The sequence below is a fragment of the Paroedura picta genome, chromosome 15 (genome assembly GCF_049243985.1).
Source record: "Paroedura picta isolate Pp20150507F chromosome 15, Ppicta_v3.0, whole genome shotgun sequence".
In the NCBI taxonomy this organism is placed as follows: domain Eukaryota; kingdom Metazoa; phylum Chordata; class Lepidosauria; order Squamata; family Gekkonidae; genus Paroedura; species Paroedura picta.
Genome location: NC_135383.1, coordinates 24,776,776 through 24,797,332, shown reverse-complemented (window position 1 = coordinate 24,797,332; position 20,557 = coordinate 24,776,776). Strand labels below are relative to the sequence as shown.

At 41.9% G+C, this 20,557-nt stretch overlaps 1 protein-coding gene across 1 annotated transcript; it reads left to right on the top strand.

The window, feature by feature from the left end:
• The first annotated feature begins 47 nt into the window (after positions 1 to 47).
• Positions 48 to 20,328, top strand: LOC143824280 (protein KASH5-like). Its single transcript, XM_077311373.1, has 16 exons — positions 48 to 298; positions 1,154 to 1,270; positions 2,426 to 2,601; positions 4,103 to 4,107; positions 6,458 to 6,619; positions 7,262 to 7,379; positions 7,793 to 7,843; positions 8,219 to 8,296; positions 8,405 to 8,461; positions 13,835 to 13,894; positions 14,319 to 14,383; positions 14,597 to 14,675; positions 14,922 to 15,023; positions 18,057 to 18,121; positions 18,957 to 19,034; positions 19,800 to 20,328. The coding sequence occupies exons 1-16, from the start codon at positions 223 to 225 to the stop codon at positions 19,999 to 20,001; spliced, it is 1,491 nt and encodes a 496-aa protein (XP_077167488.1). The 5' UTR covers positions 48 to 222; the 3' UTR covers positions 20,002 to 20,328.
• Positions 20,329 to 20,557: the final 229 nt, after the last annotated feature.

Genomic DNA, 20,557 nt, shown 5'->3' with positions numbered 1-20,557 from the left:
GTTCTGAATGAGAGATAATTTAAGTGTTTGTATTGGATTAACAAAACCTGGTAAAGAATTACCCGAAGAGGCTTTTTGCTGTGCAGATACTAGAACTGTGTGTGTTCATATTTCGTTTGCTAAAGATAGAAGGAGAAATGGGTTTTAACGCACTGCTTTTCCTTTCCAAACTGCTTCCAGGGAAGCGAAATTCCTCACTCAGGAACGTGTTTCTGTGCAGTGATGGAGGACGCATATGACAGCTCTTTCGAGAGTACCGAATTCGCAGAATTAACTGCGGAATCGACAGGAAATACGTGTTAGCCATTCCTGAAAAGATCGGTTTGTAACAATTCATGTGATGTGAGAAACGTCTTGTGGGAGACAGTTTGCTCTCCCTGGTCAGTTTCATGGAAAAGGGCATCTCCCTCATGGGTTTGTAACAGGCCAACCCAAGGGGAGCTGGCAGGTAGCTGCTTTAATATGGTGACCAGATTTTAACATTGGTAAAGTGGGACACCATTGACTGGGGGGGGGGGGTCTATATGGAGCAACAAAAATGGTCATAGAACGCAAAAACAGTATTGTAATATATATATATTTACTTGCAGCATAAGTACAATTTGCCAGGTGCCCCCAGATGTCCCTTTAAAAGTGGGACAATCTGGTCACCTTATGGTTCAGTCTTAATGGCTAGGTTCTCATAGCAAGTGGGGCTATCTTACCATCTTGGGTGAACTAGGGACTGTAGCCCATGGAACCCTCATGTCTCATTTGCCCTTATGAAGAGGGAAGAAACATAATTTAACAGACAGTTGCTTTTTTGGCATTGTAAACTCAGATCCCCCTTCAGTCTTGGCCACTGCCTTACCTCACTGCTATGGTAGAGGACAGGAAGGCCTGGAGGATCACTGTCCATGGGGTTGCGATGGGTCGGACACGACTTCGCAACCAACAACAACCACCTCACTGCTGGTTTGCTCCCCTCCCTGGACAGTGATATATTAAATTAATCGAGCCTTTTCCAAGTAGTTTTTATTCTAGACATCCTCACCTTAGTAATGGGATTGTAAATACATTTCATAACAGCTCCGGAAGGATGACTGCAGATAATTCAGGTTTAGGAATAAAAAAATCTAATTTACATTTAATGTTACTTCCTCTTGTACCTTAGTGGAGCCAAGGGACAACATTGGCGTCAGCAGCGAGAGCATAATTCCGAGTGCCAGCCAGTGCTCTGAGGATGATGTTCTTAAATGCACATTCCAGGCTTGTGATCCGGAAGAAGCAGGTAGAAAGTGTTTTCGTGCCACGTAGAGACATCCAGTCTTCAAATCTAGCAGGAGCAGAGATTTGTTTCCTAATTGGTTAGCATGAGCACAAGAAGTCTTTAGCATCACACTCTTTACCCCAATTCAGTGTTCTCAAATATTACGGGGTAAAAATAGCAGCAAATCTGGGGTAACTATTTAATGACATTACGTCCAAGAAAAGATAGATTTAAAAAAAAACGGTTAAGCTTTTATCAAGGGTCTGCTGCTCAGTGGTACAGCATTTTCTTTACAAGCAGAAGGTCCCAGATTCAGTCTGCGGCATCTTCCATTAAAATGATCAGGTAGTAGGTGAGATGAGGGGTCACTTCCTAGAGAGCTGCTGCCAGTCAGAAAAGACAATGCTGAACTTGATAGACCAAATATTAGCCAGCTTCATGGGTCCATATGTTCAGTTATTCAATTGATGATAACCACTTCAAAGTTATTGTGGCAGAACAGCCTAGACCCTGCTCTGCTTAAATTCTCTGAGGCATCTAGGCACCAGTAGTCATCCTGAGTCTCCACCCAATGACATACCATGCTCTGAACCTTTGGAGGAGTTATCCTGCTCCTCCCCTTATGTACACTGCTACCAGATGGCCAATTTTATAATTACCTGACAAGCAGGCTAGCAGTCCCAGATTTCCTTTTGTGTCGCCTATTAAAGACTCTAGTGTCCATGTCCTGTTACCCAATGATGGTTTACTGCAATTACAGGGAATTAGCACTTTAGCAACAGACTGCCTCTTTTCCCTTGATGCCTGTTTTGGAATGGTATATTTGAATGGTGGAGGTCTATGTGGTGTGATGAGCAACTACCAGCATTAATTTGTTTTACAAAAGCAAATAAAATGGGAGAATGTCATTGTTTCAAGAGGTTTGAGTGCAATCGAATCCTCTTGGAACTGCTGCCACGGTGGTTCTTGCGCAGAAAAACACGATTCAAGCATTAATTGTCTCCAGCAGTTTGACACAGATTGTTTAATCCAAATTTCTTCTAGATAGGAGAAACAGGAACACAAATACGGAATAATGTAAACAAGAAATGAGAGAAAGATCCAGTTTTAAATAACTTTATGTCCTTGGATTTTACTGGCTACCTCTGACTTTGCTCACCTGTGTTCTGGTTATAGGAGTGGTGTCTGTTTTCCGAATCATTGAATACTTACAGGAGATGACAGGACAGAGTGATGAAGACTGTAGGTTTCAGTCTCTCTATAGAAGACTGGATCCAGAAGAGAGAGGCATTTTTGTTGAGTTTCCTACCTTCTGTCAAGCCATGAAGGAATGGATAGCCGAATGCCAAAAAGTATTAACAAAAGTCATATGCGTTGGCTTACTAATTGTTTTGACATCCTTCTTTGTCCTTTCCCCTCAATCCTGGGCAGGGATCAAGAACAAACTGAGTAGTAACCGCTGGTCCCAGTAAATCAAAGAGTATCTCCCCCTGGACAGATTTGCACATCTACACTTGTGGTGTCGTTTAGAGACTCCACCTGGTTGCCTTGTTTCCCTACAAGCTATCATGGAGACAGTCAATAATCAATTACAGTTTTACAGTTTTGGGCTATGGCAACTCCGGGAATGGCCTTCTACATTTCTGTCCTTCTACATTATGGCACTTCTGATAACAAGACGGAATAGGCACAATGTGTTTACAGAGATCAGACTTAGAGAATTCATGATGTAAGAACATTTAATAAATGAATAAAAACATGCAATACTCTTTCTCTACAGTTTGGATCATAGAATTGGAAGGGGTCATACAGGCCATCTAGTCCGACCCCCGCTCAATGCAGGATCAGCCTAAAGCATCCTTAATAACTATCTGTCCAGCCACTACTTGCAGACTGCCAGTGAAGGGGAGCTCACCATCTCCTTAGGCAGTCGATTCCACGGCTGAACTACTCTGAATGTGACAATTTTGTTCTTGATATCTAGCTGATATCGTACAACACGTAGTTTATAACCATTACTGTGGGTCCTATCCTCTGCTGCCAACAGGAACCTTTCCCTGCCCTCCTCCAAGTGACTTAGAGAGCAATCATGTCTCCTCTCAACCTCCTCTTCTCCAGGCTGAACATTCCCAAGTCCCTCAGCCTTCACTCATGGGGCTTGGTCCTCAGAGGGTTTTTTACTCTTTAATTTGTACTTTTCAATATCATTAAGATTAGGGGGGCAACTTTTTGTGCATCGGAGGTAAGTCAATGTTTTTTCCCCAGCACAAAGTAGAGGAAAACAACTGTACGAAAGAGCGTGACAAACAAAGAAAGATCATCCAATGTCGATTTACTTTCTCAGGCTGATAATAAGGCAGAAGAGATGGCTGTTAATCTGTGTCTTATATAGGAGATTAGACAGTACCCAAGACGTTTATAGGCTATATCTACATGTTGCCATCTGGTCAATGCTTGTGCTGAAAAAAGACAAAGGAGCAAATGAAGAAAGAGAGGACACTGTCCTTAGCTTTCTAAATATAGTGTGGTCAGTGATGCAGCCTCTTTTGGGACATGGTGCTGACTTTGCACAGATGGCTTCCTCTCTTGTGAGGAAACTTGTCGCTGTTTAAAATGCAATCTATTTCCGGGTTGGTTTTTTTTTGGGGGGGTGGGGCTGGAGGGGTGGGGAAGGGAAGCCCATGTAGAGAACTGCCAAATGGATAGCATTCTCCTTCCGAAGATATACATGTGTGTGCTGATTAGTAAATAAAGACATCAACAGCATGTTTTGATGTAATAATTATGAGAAAGTATGGGAGGATATTAAGAAAGATCTAATTTTATGGAATAAACTTAACCTCTCTTTGTTAGGAAGGGTTTCAGCTATAAAAATGAATGTGTTGCCAAGGATGATGTATTTATTTCAATCAATCCTGATAATAATTAAGAAAAATTGTTTTTTAAAATGGCAGAAAGATATTCAGAATTTTCCGGGTTGGGTTTTTTGGGGGTGGGGGCTGGGGGGGTGGGGAAGAGAAGCCCATGTAGAGAACTGCCAAATGGATAGCATTCTCCTTCCAAAGATATACATGTGTGTGCTGATTAGTAAATAAAGACATCAACAGCATGTTTTGATGTCCTTGCAAAGCAGCTGGTCAGTCTTGGGCTGAAATCTCATGAACACTGAAAAGAGCTGGATGGTCATAACGTGCTCTTCAATGAGCCCTCCTGGATGGCCATCAATCAATACAGTCAGAGCCTGACACAAGTTTACTTAAAGCTGCCTTTCTGTTTTTCACACGCGCATACCGACAGCAAAAGGGAGTCAGAAAGCGGCAGGTTTGCTTTCACAATTTCACTTTTTTGAACAGAAAGTCCTGATGGGTTAGAAGCATTTATGGGGGCTGGCCAGGGAAAGTTTGTAAGTTCCAGCCTTTGAGGACCCAAACAGATGTGACACGAGAGGAATCTGTAAATAGACATTTCTGGAGTTTTAAAAAGAGAAATAGCAGTCTGGCCTGAAGGGCATTGATTCAGATCAGGGACTCCCTTTCTAGAAAGCTGTTGTATTTCTTTTCTGTTTCCTAGAAGATCTTTGTGGGCTAGTCTCTGTGTACGAGAAGAGGCTGCCTGTAGTATCTGCAGAAAAGAGTTTCCAACCTCCAGGAGGAAAAATGGATGAACTGGGAGGGGTGGGTCCCAGTGAAGAGACAAATATAGTACAGAAGCACTGGGAAACCAATATGGCAATAAAAAATATCCCAATTGGACTTATATTGAGTCGTCTCTCTTCAGTTTCAGTTATTCTTTAATCCTTATTTCACACAAGTCCCGACGTGTTTCGCCTACGCCTTTTTCAAGGGACAATGTTTTTTATATCTAAGGACCAACTTCAACTCATTAAGAAATCTCTTGACAGAGTTTGAGGTCATACAATAGCTCAGCTTAGCTTGTGGCATTTCAGACGCCCATTAACCTCCAGGAGGGACCTGTTTTGCAAAGACACCAAAACAGGGCGATCTCCCAACATCTCAGTTCATCTCCTGGCAATTAAGATTAATTTATAAGATCAATTTATTTAGATCAAAAGGCAAGAACTATAGTAAATAGTGATTTATCAGAAGAATTTAGAATATATAGAGGGACGAAGAGGCAAGGGTGTCCACTCTCACCCCTACTTTTTATATTAGTTCTTGAGGTATTATGTAATAAAGTTAGATCTGAACAAGGGATTAAGGGCACTAAAATTGGTCAGCAGGAATATAAATTGAGAGCATTTGCTGATGACGTGGTCTTCTTCTTAGAGGATCCTCTAAACTAGCGATCCCCGACCTGTGGGCTGCGGACCACGTGTGGTCCTTCGACTAATTGGAGGTGGGCCCCGAAGGACACCTTCTTCCCCCCCCCCCCGGCCCTTTACAACACACTTCGGGTGTCATTGTTTCCCATCACTCCCAGATGGGACTATCTCATTGCAGAGAAACAAGCTCAGGGTTCCCACTGATTTGTCATTGTCAGGAGTTAAAATTTCCATGAAAATAAAATGTTCCTTATGTTCATTGTTGTGGCGTGTCTGTATCTTATTTTAAAGGGATGTTTAAACATTACCATAGCGATCAGAGAGCGCTAGGGCAGTGGTTGAGAGTAGAGGAGTAAACTACCCCCCCCCCCATCGGGCCTCAGTAAAAGGCGTTGAGTGGTCCCTGGTGATAAAAAGGTTGGGGACCACTGGTGGTACTTAACGCCGTCAAAATTGGCAAAATGGTCTCAGGATTCTGACAAGAGATGTTGGAAATGTAAGATAAATGAAGGCCACTTTTCCCATATGTGGTGGAGCTGCCCAGGGATGGTTAAATTTTGGAATAAAATATATGTAGAACTTAAGAACATGCTGGGTGTTAACTATTAGTAACTGTTAAAATTACTAATAAAGTAAAAAAAAAGAGAGATTGAAAGTCTCTAAAGAGACTTATTAAAGTTATGTTTCTTAAAACAATGAAGATTCACTCGCCTGGAGAAAAAGGCTGCTCCAGGTATTTCCCTACCTAAGAGCTGGCAACCCTACGGGCAGCACAATATTCAAGGAAGCAGGTACCAGAGTTGTTTAAAGGGGAATGGACAAATTGATGATGATGGTTGCGGTGTCTAGTGAGCATTCTCACAGAATAGTGTGCAGAAATCTCTGATTTCCTACTTTTTCCATATCCTTTTTTCCCCTAACAAAAGAGAGGAGGGGACAGATGTGACGAGCAGCATCACAGATTTGCAGCAGGGGAACAAGCAGCTAGCCATGCAAAATGCCAAGCTGCAAAGGACAATCGAGACGGCAGAAGAGCTCAATTTGCGACTTTCTGAGGAGATTGCTGACCTGAAAGGAAAGCTGAGAGGGTACGTCAAAACAGACTGACTGGCTGACTAATAATTAGGACTAATCCAAGGAGGTAGAGGGTTCGGAAATACATGGAGGTTTTGGGGCAGAGCCTGAGGAAGGGGAGAGAATGTGGGGTACAGTGACATAAAGTTTATCTTCCAAAGCAGCCATTTTTTTTTCAGGGAAACTGATTTTTGTTGACTGGAGATCAGTTGCAATCCCAGGAGATCTCCAGATGCCACCTGGAGGTTGGCACTCCTAGGCCAGAGGGTTTAGTAAAAAAGAAGATATGAGATTATGTAATATTGAGAGCTGAGTTGAAGGAGGTCCATGTAATCCAATAAGAGGCTCCTTTGTATTTTCTGTTCTCCCCTTTTTCAGGTCTGTTCCCACCCCCCTATAATGCCTTCTAATCAATGTACTGATGGTGGGAGCCTTCGTCCAGTGTAACAGGTTTCTCTTACCAGAGGAAGGCTCCTCATGCTAGGTGAAGACCCCATTATTAGCAGAATGGAAACTGTGGAGGCAACCTATATTTTCCAGCCTGGACTGTGCTTCTTTCCTCTCAACACCGACACTCTTTGTTTGCATACCTGTAAACCCAGCAAAGTTTGAAATGTGAGCATTTTCAGTAAATATCTATTTGCCCTTTATTACAGCAATCAGCAAGCCCTAGAACAAGCTAGAGCAATGGCAGATGAATTAGAAGACATGAAGTTTTTCTCCAGAAGTTTGGAAGAGGAGAATAGAAAACTTCACATGCAAGGAAGGCAGCTGGTCAGTACTTCCTGATATTCACTTGCGGAGGTTATCCATAAACATGTAGGTGTAGGTGCATTTGTCGTAATTTGCAGTAGGTTACTGAAATCACAACTTTGGGGGGATTAGAGAGTGTAGCTTCCTAGTTACTGTGAAACTGTGGGCAGGCTCCTGTTTACTGCAGCCGTTTTGTGTAAATACATCTGAAAATGTCTGAAAATGTGTGGTGTAAATATATTATCCATGTGGCTTCTTGTGAACTATCTCTGAATTTGTGGTACTTGCTGTTCATGGGACAAGAGGTCTATAATTGATGACCCATTTTTCACAAGTTCCCATCTGTATGCAGACTCCTGAACCACTCCTGGGTGCTGTAAAATGTGATGTCAAAAAAAATGAACGAACTAAGACATTTCCCCTTCAAACTTTAGGAAAAAGAACAGCATTGCCTTTTGAGTCAAGCAGATAAACTGTACGACGAGGTAAGCAGGGCAAAAAGGACCCCAATTGCCAGGCCAGTATTTGAAGAGCACGACCCAAACAAATGTCTTTTTATAAAGGGGATATCGGGCTCCGGGAAGGACCTTGTTTCTTTTACAGTTGTAGCTTCTGGTCACCAAATGTAGAGCCAAACGGTGGGGAATAGTGGACACGTGACCAACGGTATGAAACGACATGGGACGAATGTACGTGTCTGTTTCTCTTAAGTATGCATAAGGCGGAAACCCACCAAAGTGGATAGTTGATGTTCTCAGTTTCCACATTCAGCTGGAGAAAAAGCCCAACCGAAAAATTATCAATATAGTTGATTCAGCACGAGATGACCGTGTACAAATTCTGGTGTGTTTTTTCTACAGAACCAGATGTTGCTTCAGGAAAAAGAAAACTTTAAGGATCAAATCAGACAGCTGAGCACAGAGAAAGCCGAAATGCAGGTACGGGAGACCTGATGAGCCTATGCAGCATTGTTAACATGTTTAGTTGGGCTGATAAACTCTGTTCTTATCATTTATGTTATGACTTGTTGTGTTTCTTTCTTGCAGAGACAACTCTGTGAGTGTGAAGAGCTTATCTCTTGCAAAAATGCAGACCTTGACAAGGTGAGCTGCATCTAACAAATAACACCAACCTGAAAATTAGAAGTGAAACCAAACTGAAAGGGTTAACTCTCTTTGACCTGTGTAAATTCATTGCCTTAATTGGGCTTAAAAGAGTACACCTCTGGGTAAGGTCATGCTGATGGAGCCGAGAGCTCTGGCCTGTGGGGTTCAGTGATGTTGGGGTACCTGGGGCAGCAGTATAATCTCCCGCTACTCTCTACCAGGAGGCACACTGCAGAGAAGAATTCTGTTTCGTGTGAAAGCTCGCTACTTTATCGGTTTAATCAGGACTTACCCTTGGGTCTCATGGCCAAGTCCCATGCCCACCAGACAGCCTCTGCTGACCCAGAGCTCACTTCCTCTTCTCCTAGTGCTTCCATTAGACCTCGCTGAAAACCATGATCTTAGATAAACGGAAGTGCAAATGGAAGTGAGTCTCGTGGCTTGTTCTGGCGGGATTTGTTCATTTGCAGGTGTGCATTAACAGGGCACACCTGCCTTCATGGATCACTAGGTGTCACTGCAGCCTCATAGCTAGGCATAAGTCGGTGACAAGAAGCCATTTTTAAAATAAATGGTAAGATCGCCTCAAGTGGGTAGCCGTGTTGGTCTGGAGCAGCACAACAAAACAAAGCCAGAGGCTTCCGGTGGAACTTCCGCTCCAGCTGGCTGGCTCCGTATCAACGGAGCTTCTTCGTGTTAGAGAATGCAGGTAAAAACTCTTTAACCTGCAAATTAGAATTCTCCAGTACAAAGGAGAAGCGACGGGGGAGCTCCAGTGCCTGATAAAGGTGAAAGCTGTGAAGGAGAAACAGTCGTAGTGACTGTAACCCGAGAGCAGCATTTCATCCCGGCAGGAGAAAAAGAACTCCCTATCAACATGAAAGACCCTGAGGGGACTGAGGCTGGAGCGACCTTTCATTTCCTAAAACTAGGTGATTAAACAATTGAAATGTAAAGTGGAGGCTGTATTGTTGAAGAATCCTTCTAACTCATCTGAGCTAGATTCTTATTTCCCGAAGGCTGATTGAAACACCCCACCCCTGTTTAAGACGCTGAAGGAGAAACTGAAGAGGGGAAGGGAAAGCTGATGTATAAAGTCACAGACGGTACAGAAGATTTTTGTTGTTGCCTTATTAACTTTTGAATAGTGTTACTACTTATCTAAAAGGAATAATGACTCCCAGGGAAAAAAAGGAGGTACAAATGCAGTTTGCTGTCCCCACGCCAGATAAAGTGAATATGCAGGAGATGATGATAAAATTAACACAAATGACTGAGACTTTAAATGACATGAATAGAAAAGTAAATAAAATTGATGAAGATTTAAGCAATATTAAACAGGAGACAGCAAAGATTTCAAAGCTGGAACATGGCATATCTCAACTAGTAGAGGACTTTAAAATTGTCAATGAAAAACTGGAAAGTCTAGAAGATAGGATGGAAAGCCTGGAAAATGAGGAGAGAGAAAATCAAGAAAGAATGTGGATAGAAGTGAAACAAAAGGAAAGACTTAAGACTGCGTTCACTGCAAGAGCTGGAAGGAGAAGATACACATAGAGTAGTTAATATTTTGTGTGAGATGTTGGAGAAAAATGAGGGAGAAATGAATTTGGAGGTGGATGAAATTTTTCGTGTAAACTCAAAATATGCTAAAGAAAGAAATCTGCCAAGAGACATTCTTATAAGTTTTGTTAAGAACTATGCAAGACTTTACCTTTTTTTCTGAGAGACATAGTTCATGGTCCAGATTGGATATGATTTGGGTTACAAAAGATATTGTTTTAGATGTAAGAAAAATTGAGATACTACCGGGATTAATATCAGATCATAGACCTGTACTAATGAGCTTGAAGTCCAAGAGAAGGAAAAGTAATCAAAGATGGCGAATGATGGATAGTCTACTATTACATGAAGAAGTTGTGAAAGATTGTAAAGAGAAACTAAAAGACTTCTTTGAATTAAATATGCAGGAGGATATTAAAATGAAAACGGTGTGGGATACAAGTAAAGCCTACATGAGGGGGCTATTGATATCCCACAGCTGTAAATTAAAAAAAATTAAAGATCAAGAAAGGCAGAAACTAGAAGAGGCAATAAAAAACAAGGAAAAAATGTTGTTGGAAAAACCAAAATATAAAAATACTCTACAACAATTAAAGCTATTAAGAAAACAACTGGAACTCTTAGAGGTGGCCAGATTAGGTGAACAGTTAAACAAAGTAAAACAACAACATTTTGAACTGGGAAATAAACCAGGCAGATGGCTCGCTTGGAAATTAAAGAAGAAACAACAAAATAAATTGATTACAGCACTAAAGAAAGATGGGAATATATTACTGGAGGAAGAAAAAATTAAACAAGGTTTTTTTGAATTTTATTTAAAATTATATGAGAAGCAGGACATCTCTAGGGAGAAAAGAGAGAAATACTTAGAAAAACAGAATATTTTGAAATTGGACTCAGAACAGTTAGAATTATTAAATCAGCCTATAAGCTCAGAGGAAATTATAAACACAATTAACAATCTAAAAGATGGTAAAGCTCCGGGACCTGATGGGTTATCAAGTGCATATTATAAGGTTTTCAAAGAAGAAATATTAATAGCTTTAAAGGAGACAATGAACAAGATTATAATTGATGGCATCCCAGATTCCTGGAAAGAGGCACATATTACGGTTATACCTAAACTGGAGACAAATGAGGTGCAAAATTTTAGGCCTATTTCTTTAGTAAATATAGATTATAAAATCTTTACGAATATACTGGCTAATCGGCTGAAAGGGATACTGGTTAAGATAATACATGAAGACCAGGCGGGTTTTCTGCCCGGTAGACAAGTTAGAAATAATATAAGGATAATACTAAATGTTATCGAATATTACCAACTGAGACCGGATAAACAACTGGCGTTATTCTTTATCGATATGGAAAAAGCTTTTGATTCTGTTGATTGGAGTTTTTTATTTAGCTTACTCGAAAGGATGGAATGTGGTGGAACATTTATAAATTGGATAAGGGAGATTTATAAAGAACAGTGGGCAAAAGTAATAGTAAATGGTGAGCTTACAGAGAAATTTAATATTCAGAAGGGAACACGGCAAGGTTGCCCACTCTCACCCTTACTTTTTATCATGGCTCTAGAAGTCTTTAATCAAGACATAAGAGAAGACAAAAATATTACAGGTCTGAAAATTAAACAACAGACCTTTAAATTGAGGGCTTATGCAGATGATTTGATATTGATTTTGGAGGATCCTTTAGATTGTATAGATGTGGTATTAGGTAAGCTTAAAGATTTCGAAGAGGTAACTGGTTTAAAAATAAATAAAACCAAATCAAAAATAATTGTGAAAAATATGGATAAGGAGAGTCAGAAAGATTTAGAAGGGAAAACAGGATGCCAAATAGTTAAAACTTATAAATATTTAGGTATCAATATTGCTAGCACAAACTTGAATCTATTCCAGGATAATTATGAGAAACTATGGACAGAGGTCAAAAAAGATTTAAAAAAATGGGAGACTCTCAATTTATCTTTTATGGGTAGAATATCCGCCATAAAGATGAATATCTTGCCAAAAATTTTGTATTTGTATCAGAATATTCCAATTATTAAATCGGATAAGCCATTCAGAATTTGGCAGAGGGATTTGGCAAGTTTTGTTTGGAGAGGGAGAAAACCTAGAATAAAAATGAAAATTCTTTGTGATGCTAAAAAGAGGGGAGGACAGTCATTACCAAATTTAAGGATGTATTTTGATGCATGTAGTCTGGTTTGGATAAAGGAATGGATAGTTTTAAGAGATCAGAGATTATTAACATTAGAAGGTGCAGGCTTGAGGTTTGGTTGGCACGCATACTTATGGTACGAAAAAGAGAAAGCAAATAAACAATTTTTACATCATGTTATAAGATTTGCTTTATTTAAGGTTTGGAATAAGTATAAAAGAAAATTATATTCTAAAATTCCTTTATGGCTGTCACCACAGGAAGCTCTGTTCAGAGGGCAAGTAACACCAGAAACTAAATGGTTAAATTATAAGGATATAATTGAGACTTTTACTCAAGAAGGAATAACGCAGTTTAGAATTAAATCTCACGAGAAATTAGCGCAAGAATATAAATATGTAGATTGGTGGCTATATAGACAGATTAAGGATAGATATGAAAGGGATAGGAAGCTATGGGAATTTGAAGTAGAAAAATCACAATTAGAGTTATATTTATGCAAAGATGATAATCATTTAATCAAGAAGATGTATGAATTATGTTTATTACTGTACACGGAAGATGAGGTGGTCAAAGATTTTATGATTGTTTGGGCAAGGAATCTTGGTCACAACATTCCATTGGAAACCTGGCAAAAAATGTGGAGTAAAGATCTGAAATTTACGAACAGTTATTATATTAAGGAAAACTATTATAAAATGCATTACTGTTGGTACATGACTCCGCACAAATTATCAAAAATGAATAAAAGCCTACCGGACAAATGTTGGAAATGCGGGGAAGTGAGAGGGACAATGTTCCATATGTGGTGGACATGCAAAAGAGCAAGACACTTTTGGCAGGATATCCACAAAGAAATCTCAAAAATCTTTAAGGACTCCATAGCTTTAAATCCTGAAGCTTATCTTTTAGGTTTTCTGATAAATGAAAAAGATAAAAAATATGGAGAATTATTTAGATATTTGACAACAGCGGCAAGGATAGTCTGGGCAAAAAAATGGAAGTTAAAAGAGACGCCCACCATATTTGATTGGCAGTTGAAAACATTGGAAATTGCTCAGATGGCAAAATTGACAACTTATGTCGAAGATAAACTAATAACAGACTTTAAGACAAAATGGAACTCATGGATAGAGTATATTAGAAAAAAGTATAGTTGTGGATTTATGACTATTGGTTACGATTTATAATTATTAAGGGGAAATGAGAATGGATTGAAATTTTGCACAGGAGAATTAATGTTTTTTTCTTGTAAATTCTTTAACAAATACAGTTGGAAGTTATTGTTTATAAATGTAGTATAGTCTATTGGTGTGTAACTTTGGAGATGGCTAAATGTATTTTTCTTGTAATGGATTGTAAATAAAATTTGAAATTATTAAAAACAAACAAACAAACAAAAAAAAAAAGCCAGAGTCCAGTGGCCCCTTGAAGACCAATAAAGATTTATTCAAGGCGTGAGCTTTCGAGTGACAATCTGAGGAATCTTGCACCCAAAAGCTCACGCCTTGAATAAATCTTTGTTGGTCTTCAAGGGGCCACTGGACTCTGGCTTTGTTGTGTTGTAAGATCGCAATTGGCTTTAAGGCGAGGTTGTCATAATCTTCTACTGACTGCTACGATTATCTTTGGCTTTCCCAGAAAGAGAAACAAGTGGAAGAGTTGACAGTGACTCTAGACGAATACCAAATGATGGTTCAGGTAACATTGGCCTTATTTGGGACCTTGGCCTTATTTGGGACCTTCGGGGAGCCTACCCAGAGTGGTTTATCTGTAATATATTGTATAATATGCATTTGATTTAGTGTGGGATGTAGAAATACATGTGAACCCTCAACTGTCCTATCTTTGGGTAGGAGGGAGTCCTGTCCAAGAAAGAGAGCTGTTAGGTCGGGCGGCAGGAGGTATATTGAAGCAAAAAGCTTCTAACACAATCCTACTGTTTCCACACATAAAACTCTGGGAATTCTCACCATTAAACCTGGCATCCCTAGAAAACTAGACTCCCCAAGCTTTAGTAGGCAAGCATCGACACCTGAACTGTTTGATGGCCTGTGGTTCTGTCTAGGTGGCCACAGTAGCAGTTGAACAGGCGTACCAAGTTTTCTTTGTGACATTTGTACAGGAATTGAAATCGGACGTCCGCAGGCTTCAAGAGCAGCAGGGCGATTCCTATGGAGGAGAAGAAGCGTAAGTATTTCTAAATATATGGTCCCCCCCCCTGCCCAGCCCATACCTGGGGTTCCCACCCTATTTGCCCCCATCTTGAGCCAGGCCACATAGTAGAAGATAGTAAATTCCACATCCCAAATCTGGAACGCTCCTCTCCTGTATTGTAGGGAGTCACACCAAAATAAATGTTTCCTTCCTGTAAATGCTATGTCTGATCTCTGTTCAATGCAGGCTGCTGAGAGGTTCCCCCGAAAATGAGAATGCCTACCATGCACAGCCCCTCTCTGTGGAGATTGAAGAATCCCAACAAGTAAGAAGATGACCCATGTTAACATTGGTGTAGTGAATATCCAGTGTTGGCCCTTGATAGTTCCACAATCAGCCCTTGCAAACTCTACCTGGAAGGGGAACAGCATTTTCTCGGGGACGACCCCTTGCCGTTTTGGTCCTGGGAAGCAGTGCTCTCTCTGCCCTAGAAACGCGACCTTGAGGGAAGACACTAAAGCCACCGACCATATTGATCGAGCCCTGAGCTGATAGGACCTTGCTTGTTCAGCAGGAGGAGGGTGAAGAAGGCGGTCTGCCTAACCCTTTTGATGGGATGCCGTCCCCTGTGGTGACAGGTAGTGAAGAAGACAGCACTGACACGGAAGAAGAGGTGAGTGCGGCCATTACAAATGGAACACAGAGACCTTTTTTCCTGGTCCCTTTTGTTCTGGGAAGAGGGGCACCCATGATAGGATTTCCTGACCTGCTTTATAAACTGTTTTTTTTTAAGTACTTGTTTCCATTTGAGTGTTGAATTCAGGATGCCGTTATGAAAAAAGTGCTGAAACTTCAAGCCTCCCTTCTTGATTTGGAATGATGCAGAGTACCAAGAATACGAACGGACTACTCTCCGTCCCTAACACAGATAGCTCATCGACAGGGCTGATTTCCCCCCAGATACCTCTCTGTCCTTCACTCCTAATCTAATCATATTGCTGCTGTCATTTGGCCTCTGAAATCATCCGCTCCGATGGGACGGACTCTCCATCGGATATAATGGAGGGATGGGTGGGGGCACCCTCTTCAGGAGCCCCTAGAAGTGGGCCCCTTGGGCCAATCATTTCAGAATTTGGAGGGGAGCCAGGGAAGAGCTACCCTGAAAGTTTGGAGGTTATAACTTAAACCCCCATCCCCCCCAGGCCCTGGGAAAGGGGGAAAAGCTGAAATTCCCATTATAGTCAACGGCACCATTGACTTCAATGGGTGCCAAAGCCAAATCAGCCGAATTGGGCCCTTAGTGCCCAAGCCTATTTTCAAGTGCTTTGCTCAAATCTTAAAAGAAAGATGAGACTCTTACAGCTTTCAGTGAAACTTGAGAAAATCTTTCCGAAGGTTTCGAAACAGCAGTTCAGTGATGTTCAGAAAACGCATGACACTTCCTAGTGCCTGACCCTTTTCACCTATAGGAATTACATATAAACACTTCTGGTTGCTTTCTGACGTTGCACTGTACTTTCAGGACAGAGAAGATGAAACTGGCTTGGGTGAATTGAATTATACCCTCCAGAACAATTTTCAAATATTTGATCCTTCCTGAGGTGCTGAGTGACTCATATCTTCCTGGTGGCAATCATGTCCTCTGAAACGCCGGCTCATGCCCCTTTTGCCACAGACTGCCTTGCCTGTGCACAGCATTCAAAATGTCACGGGTCCTTCCTCCTTTCTCATTCCAACGTCAGAGTTGCCTGATATCTTGACTATTGTCAGTTCACGTAAATGGGCTCTGATCCACAAAAGCTTGTACTGGGAATACTCTTTAGGGTGCCACAAGACTCCTGCTTCTTTTGTCTTTGACACCAATAACTTCTGCTTATACATTCCCACTGTCATGATGGTCAGTTCACACTCTGGGGAAGAGGGGCTTGCCCTCGGAAGCGCACGCCTTGAATAAAACTTTGTTGGTTGTAAAGGTGCCCCTGGACTCTGCTTTTGTTCTCTTCCCTAAGGTAAAGCAGACAGGTGTGTGAGGTCATAAATACAGAACGTCTTGATCTGACATTTCTGTTCCATATAGCCCACCATCTCTTCCCCCCATCATCTGTTCTCACCGTTCCATTTAGACTAATGGAATCTCCTCAATGAGATCTGTACTATTGTATTTGTTAATTACCCCTTTCCTGGGTAAGAGCTGTTTTTCCCATCTGCACGGACGTAGAGAGGGGGTTATGTGCCTTGCATAGAGATAATTAGTTTTCTAAGGCTGGGTGGGGGGGGGGAGAAAAGACCAAATGGATGGGGGGAGGACTCTTCCTTTTGGATACCTAGCACCATTTATGTAGCTATCGCAATTATGAGCCATGCAGTATCAACTGCAAATGGAGCTTGCTTACCGGAACTGCCACCTGACCCCATCATCCCATCATGTCTTTGATTAGACTGGAGTTGAGTTAAAAGACCCCCCCCCCTCCTGTCCTGGTTTTTCTTTTCTTTTTTTTTGAATGGCCCACCAAGTAGAGAAAGGCAACCATGTGGACATGTATCGCAGGCTCAATGAGACACATTGTGGCCAGCCTCCCCAGTTTCTAGCTTACGGGGCCTTTGGTGCGACAGACCATGGCTGACGCTTACCCCTTCGATGTGGTGGGCAGCCTTATTGAAGAGCTACTGTGGGGTGAAGCAACTGGGGTTGTTTTTAAAGAGGAAAAAGGGCCAGTTTATAGAAAAATAAAGGAGTAGACTGGACTATTCCGATGGGGGGGGGGAATCATCGGGCAGAGAGAAGATGACTGCAAGGGAGAAGCGTTTAGCACAGCGTTTTCAGCTATATGCTATGTTCCCCGTATGCAGAGTGTGTTTCTTCCCTTTGGGGAACATGTTGGGACGTGATGCTTCTCTCCTTTGAAGTGCCACAGTCCAAGAGAAGTATGGCCATTAATGAAAACGTTGCAAAAAGTAAGATAAATAAATATCCCTACAACGGACGAGAAACACTGCAGCCCCTCTTTGGATTTTGGGGCCCGAGCACAGTTGTTTGGGGGCAGGAGCAGGACAAACAGAACAAAGGCCAACGATGAAGTGGGAATAAAGTTCTGAGTAGCTGGAAGAAGTAGAATATGAAGTGAAGCTCTTCCTAAATGTATTTTAAGTTGTTCTCTTTGAAGGGCAGGAGAGAAAAATTGTTAGACGTGGTGATCCAAGAGGCTTTTCTTTTCTGAACCCCTTGCCCACTGGTTTCATTAGCATTCTCAAAAATAATTTGGTTTTGCCCACATAGTTAAACAAGCAGGACCCCTGACCTATTGTCGTAGGTACTATATATGTTGTAAGAGACCATCTTATATGCAATTGTTGTGGGTCGAGCAGTCATAATTTAATGCCTGGTGACCGAAATGGGCTAGTTAGGGTAGCAGGAGTTTATTCTCTGTCAGATTGCTTTGCCCGCCTCTGCAGAACCCTTGCACAGGGAAATCTAGCTGCAAAACCCCATCGGAAGTGGTTGATCCAAGCGTCCGCAGAATGCTGAAAAACTAAAGTAACAGTTCGAAGGTTATCAAGGGATTCAGGAGCATGCCAAAAATGCCTTCAAAAGTTGTCGGGTGTTTTCAGATGGCGAAGGCATCACAAGGTTTAAATGAAAGGGGTAACAGATTTGTGTAACTTGTGTTAAAGCACCTTCATTGCGTCAATGTTTTCCCCCCCAAAGGATGAATGGATAGAAATAACTGAAGTCACCGAGATAATAGAAGTCACACAAGTCTCAACAGAATTGTAAGTCTCCACGTTAGTCAGATAATACTACGGGTGCCAGGCCCCTCCTGGCCATTGGTAGGGGATTGGGGGGGGGGGACGACTGGGGTTGCCAGATTCCTATCAGAAAACTCCAGAAGATCTGGAGGTGGGAGTCTGAGGAGGACAGAGACTTCAGTGGGGTACAACGCCACAGAATACATCCTCCGAAGCATCCATTTTCTCCAAAGGAACTGATCCCCATAGTCTGGAGATGAGCCGTCACTCCAGGGGGTCCCTAGGCCTAACCGTGAGGCTAACGTCCCTAATCCATAAGGGTGGTCCTTCTGTACTTGGGGGACGAGTCCCAAATCCAGAAACTGCAGCATACATCTGATCAAAAGTACTTGTGGTAGTCCAGGGGAAGGCAGGAGGGAAATGCTTTGATCCTAATTATGAGAAAATAGCTGTGCTTTTTTACCTGCAGCCTATCAGTTTAGTGCTCTGCCCAGTTGCCCCTGCGGCTGATTCCCAACACAGATTTTTCTCTATGTGGAATACAGCCCCCCCCCCCCCGCTTTAAATCCCAACACAGCTTTTTCCTTTAAGCTAGATAGGAGAAAACCCCCCACTTTTGATCCAGCTGAGCAGAATCACTGCTGAGCAGGGCCTCCATGTGGATGTTCCTTCTGCAGGCATTACAAGCAAGGGGACAGTGTCAGACTTTGCCTTCCCTTCCCCTTTTTGGCCCCGTAAAGGTCTCTCCCTCCCTCTTTTCCAGGTTGAGGTGTGCCCTATTGCCCCCATGGTGAGAACCGCGATCTCATTAGCACCCCAAAGCATTTCAGTTTCCAAAATATGTGAGTTTCTGTTCCAGCTGGTATGAAGCAGGACCCAATGATGAGCCTGACTGGAAGAAGCCAGGCAACAAATGGTGTGCAAGTCTCTTAGACTGGTAAGCAACTTCCACAAAGCTTGTGTCAGATTGTGGCAAGAACACTGAGTATGTCTCACTGCTGTTCAGCACAGCACTTCTGCATAGTCAGCTGCTGGGTCAGCCCCATAAGTGGGTCACACCAGTTACAGCACAAACAAAATAGGAAGAGGTGGGAAAAGAAGATGGGCACAGACAGTAAAGTGCAAAAATAGTTGTCCAGAGCAGGCATTTCAGCAGTGCTAGTCTGATGAGCCTAGTAGGAGCTCTTTAATTCTTGCCTTTCTGCTTCTCTCTAAGAAGAATCCATAAAGTATTTTAGGTGTTGTTTGCTCAAGTTGAAGAGAAAAGTCTGAAACCCATGAAGTCTGAAACCCTAAACGCAATTCAAGGCATTTTCTTCCATATTTCTGGCTGTGACCTATATGAACTAACCATAAACGAGAGAACTTTGAGCGCAGGCCATGGGTTGGATCCAATAGAGAACATTTCCTTCCTCTAGAGCAGGCTCTCTCAACTGTTTTTCCATTGAGAAACCCCTGAAATATTATTCAGGCTTCAAGAAACCCCAGAAGTGGCACAATCATGTAGAATATGGTCGGGAAGCAGAACTGTGGGCGCCTGATTTATTTAAAATCTGTAATTCCTTCTATTAGCCATTCCACAGTTTCTCCAGTAGCTTTTTATGTTTGACTTTTGCCTTCTCTTTCCCTTTCAACTGTTATGGCTTTTCGGGCAAGGAGCCCTCTGGTAGTCCTGAGAATAACCTGTCCTCTCTCTCCACAGGTTCTTTGATTTACCGATAGTGTGCCTGTTCCTGTTCATCTTGCAGAAACTGGTGCTTCCTGGCCTCCTTTTTGCATGTGTTGCATTGCTCACAATTGTCTATATAGTGCCACCATATGGCCATCATGCTGTCTGGAGCGAGTCCAGGGGAAATCACTGGACTCACCTGCGGTTGCTGTACCTGCAGCTGCCCCCAATGTAGCTCTGCTCCTCTTCATCCATTTGTGCAAAGGAGAGGAGGACCAATGCCAAACACTAAAAAAAGAAAAAAAAAGGGGAAAAAAAGGGGAAAAAAAGGAAAAAGAGATCTGTGAAAATAACTGTGAAAAAAAGGAGAGGAAGACCAATGCCAAACTCTAAAAAAAAAAAAAATCTGTGAAAATAACCGGCTAGATCACTTAAGCCACGGTTTTCGTGAGAACCAACCCTGTTTGAGGATGAAATATGCTAAGGCGCATTTATTATTTTGTTTTCTCTTATTGTATGTCTCAGAGGACTCTGAGGCACATTAGGGTAGTCTATTGTAAATACACCATTATTTAAGTATAATAGTAAATAAATTATCTGTTTTTTCTATTAAACACATGTATCCGAACTAAAAAAAAGAAAAAAAGAAAAAGAAAACCTGTGAAAATAAACCGGCTAGATCACTAAAGCCACGGTTTTCATGAGAGGAGGCCAGCTGCCGCCCCCCGACCCTCCCTGAACGCCAAAATGGCCTCCTCTGGACCCGGGAGCGGCGCAGCGGGTCCCGGTGG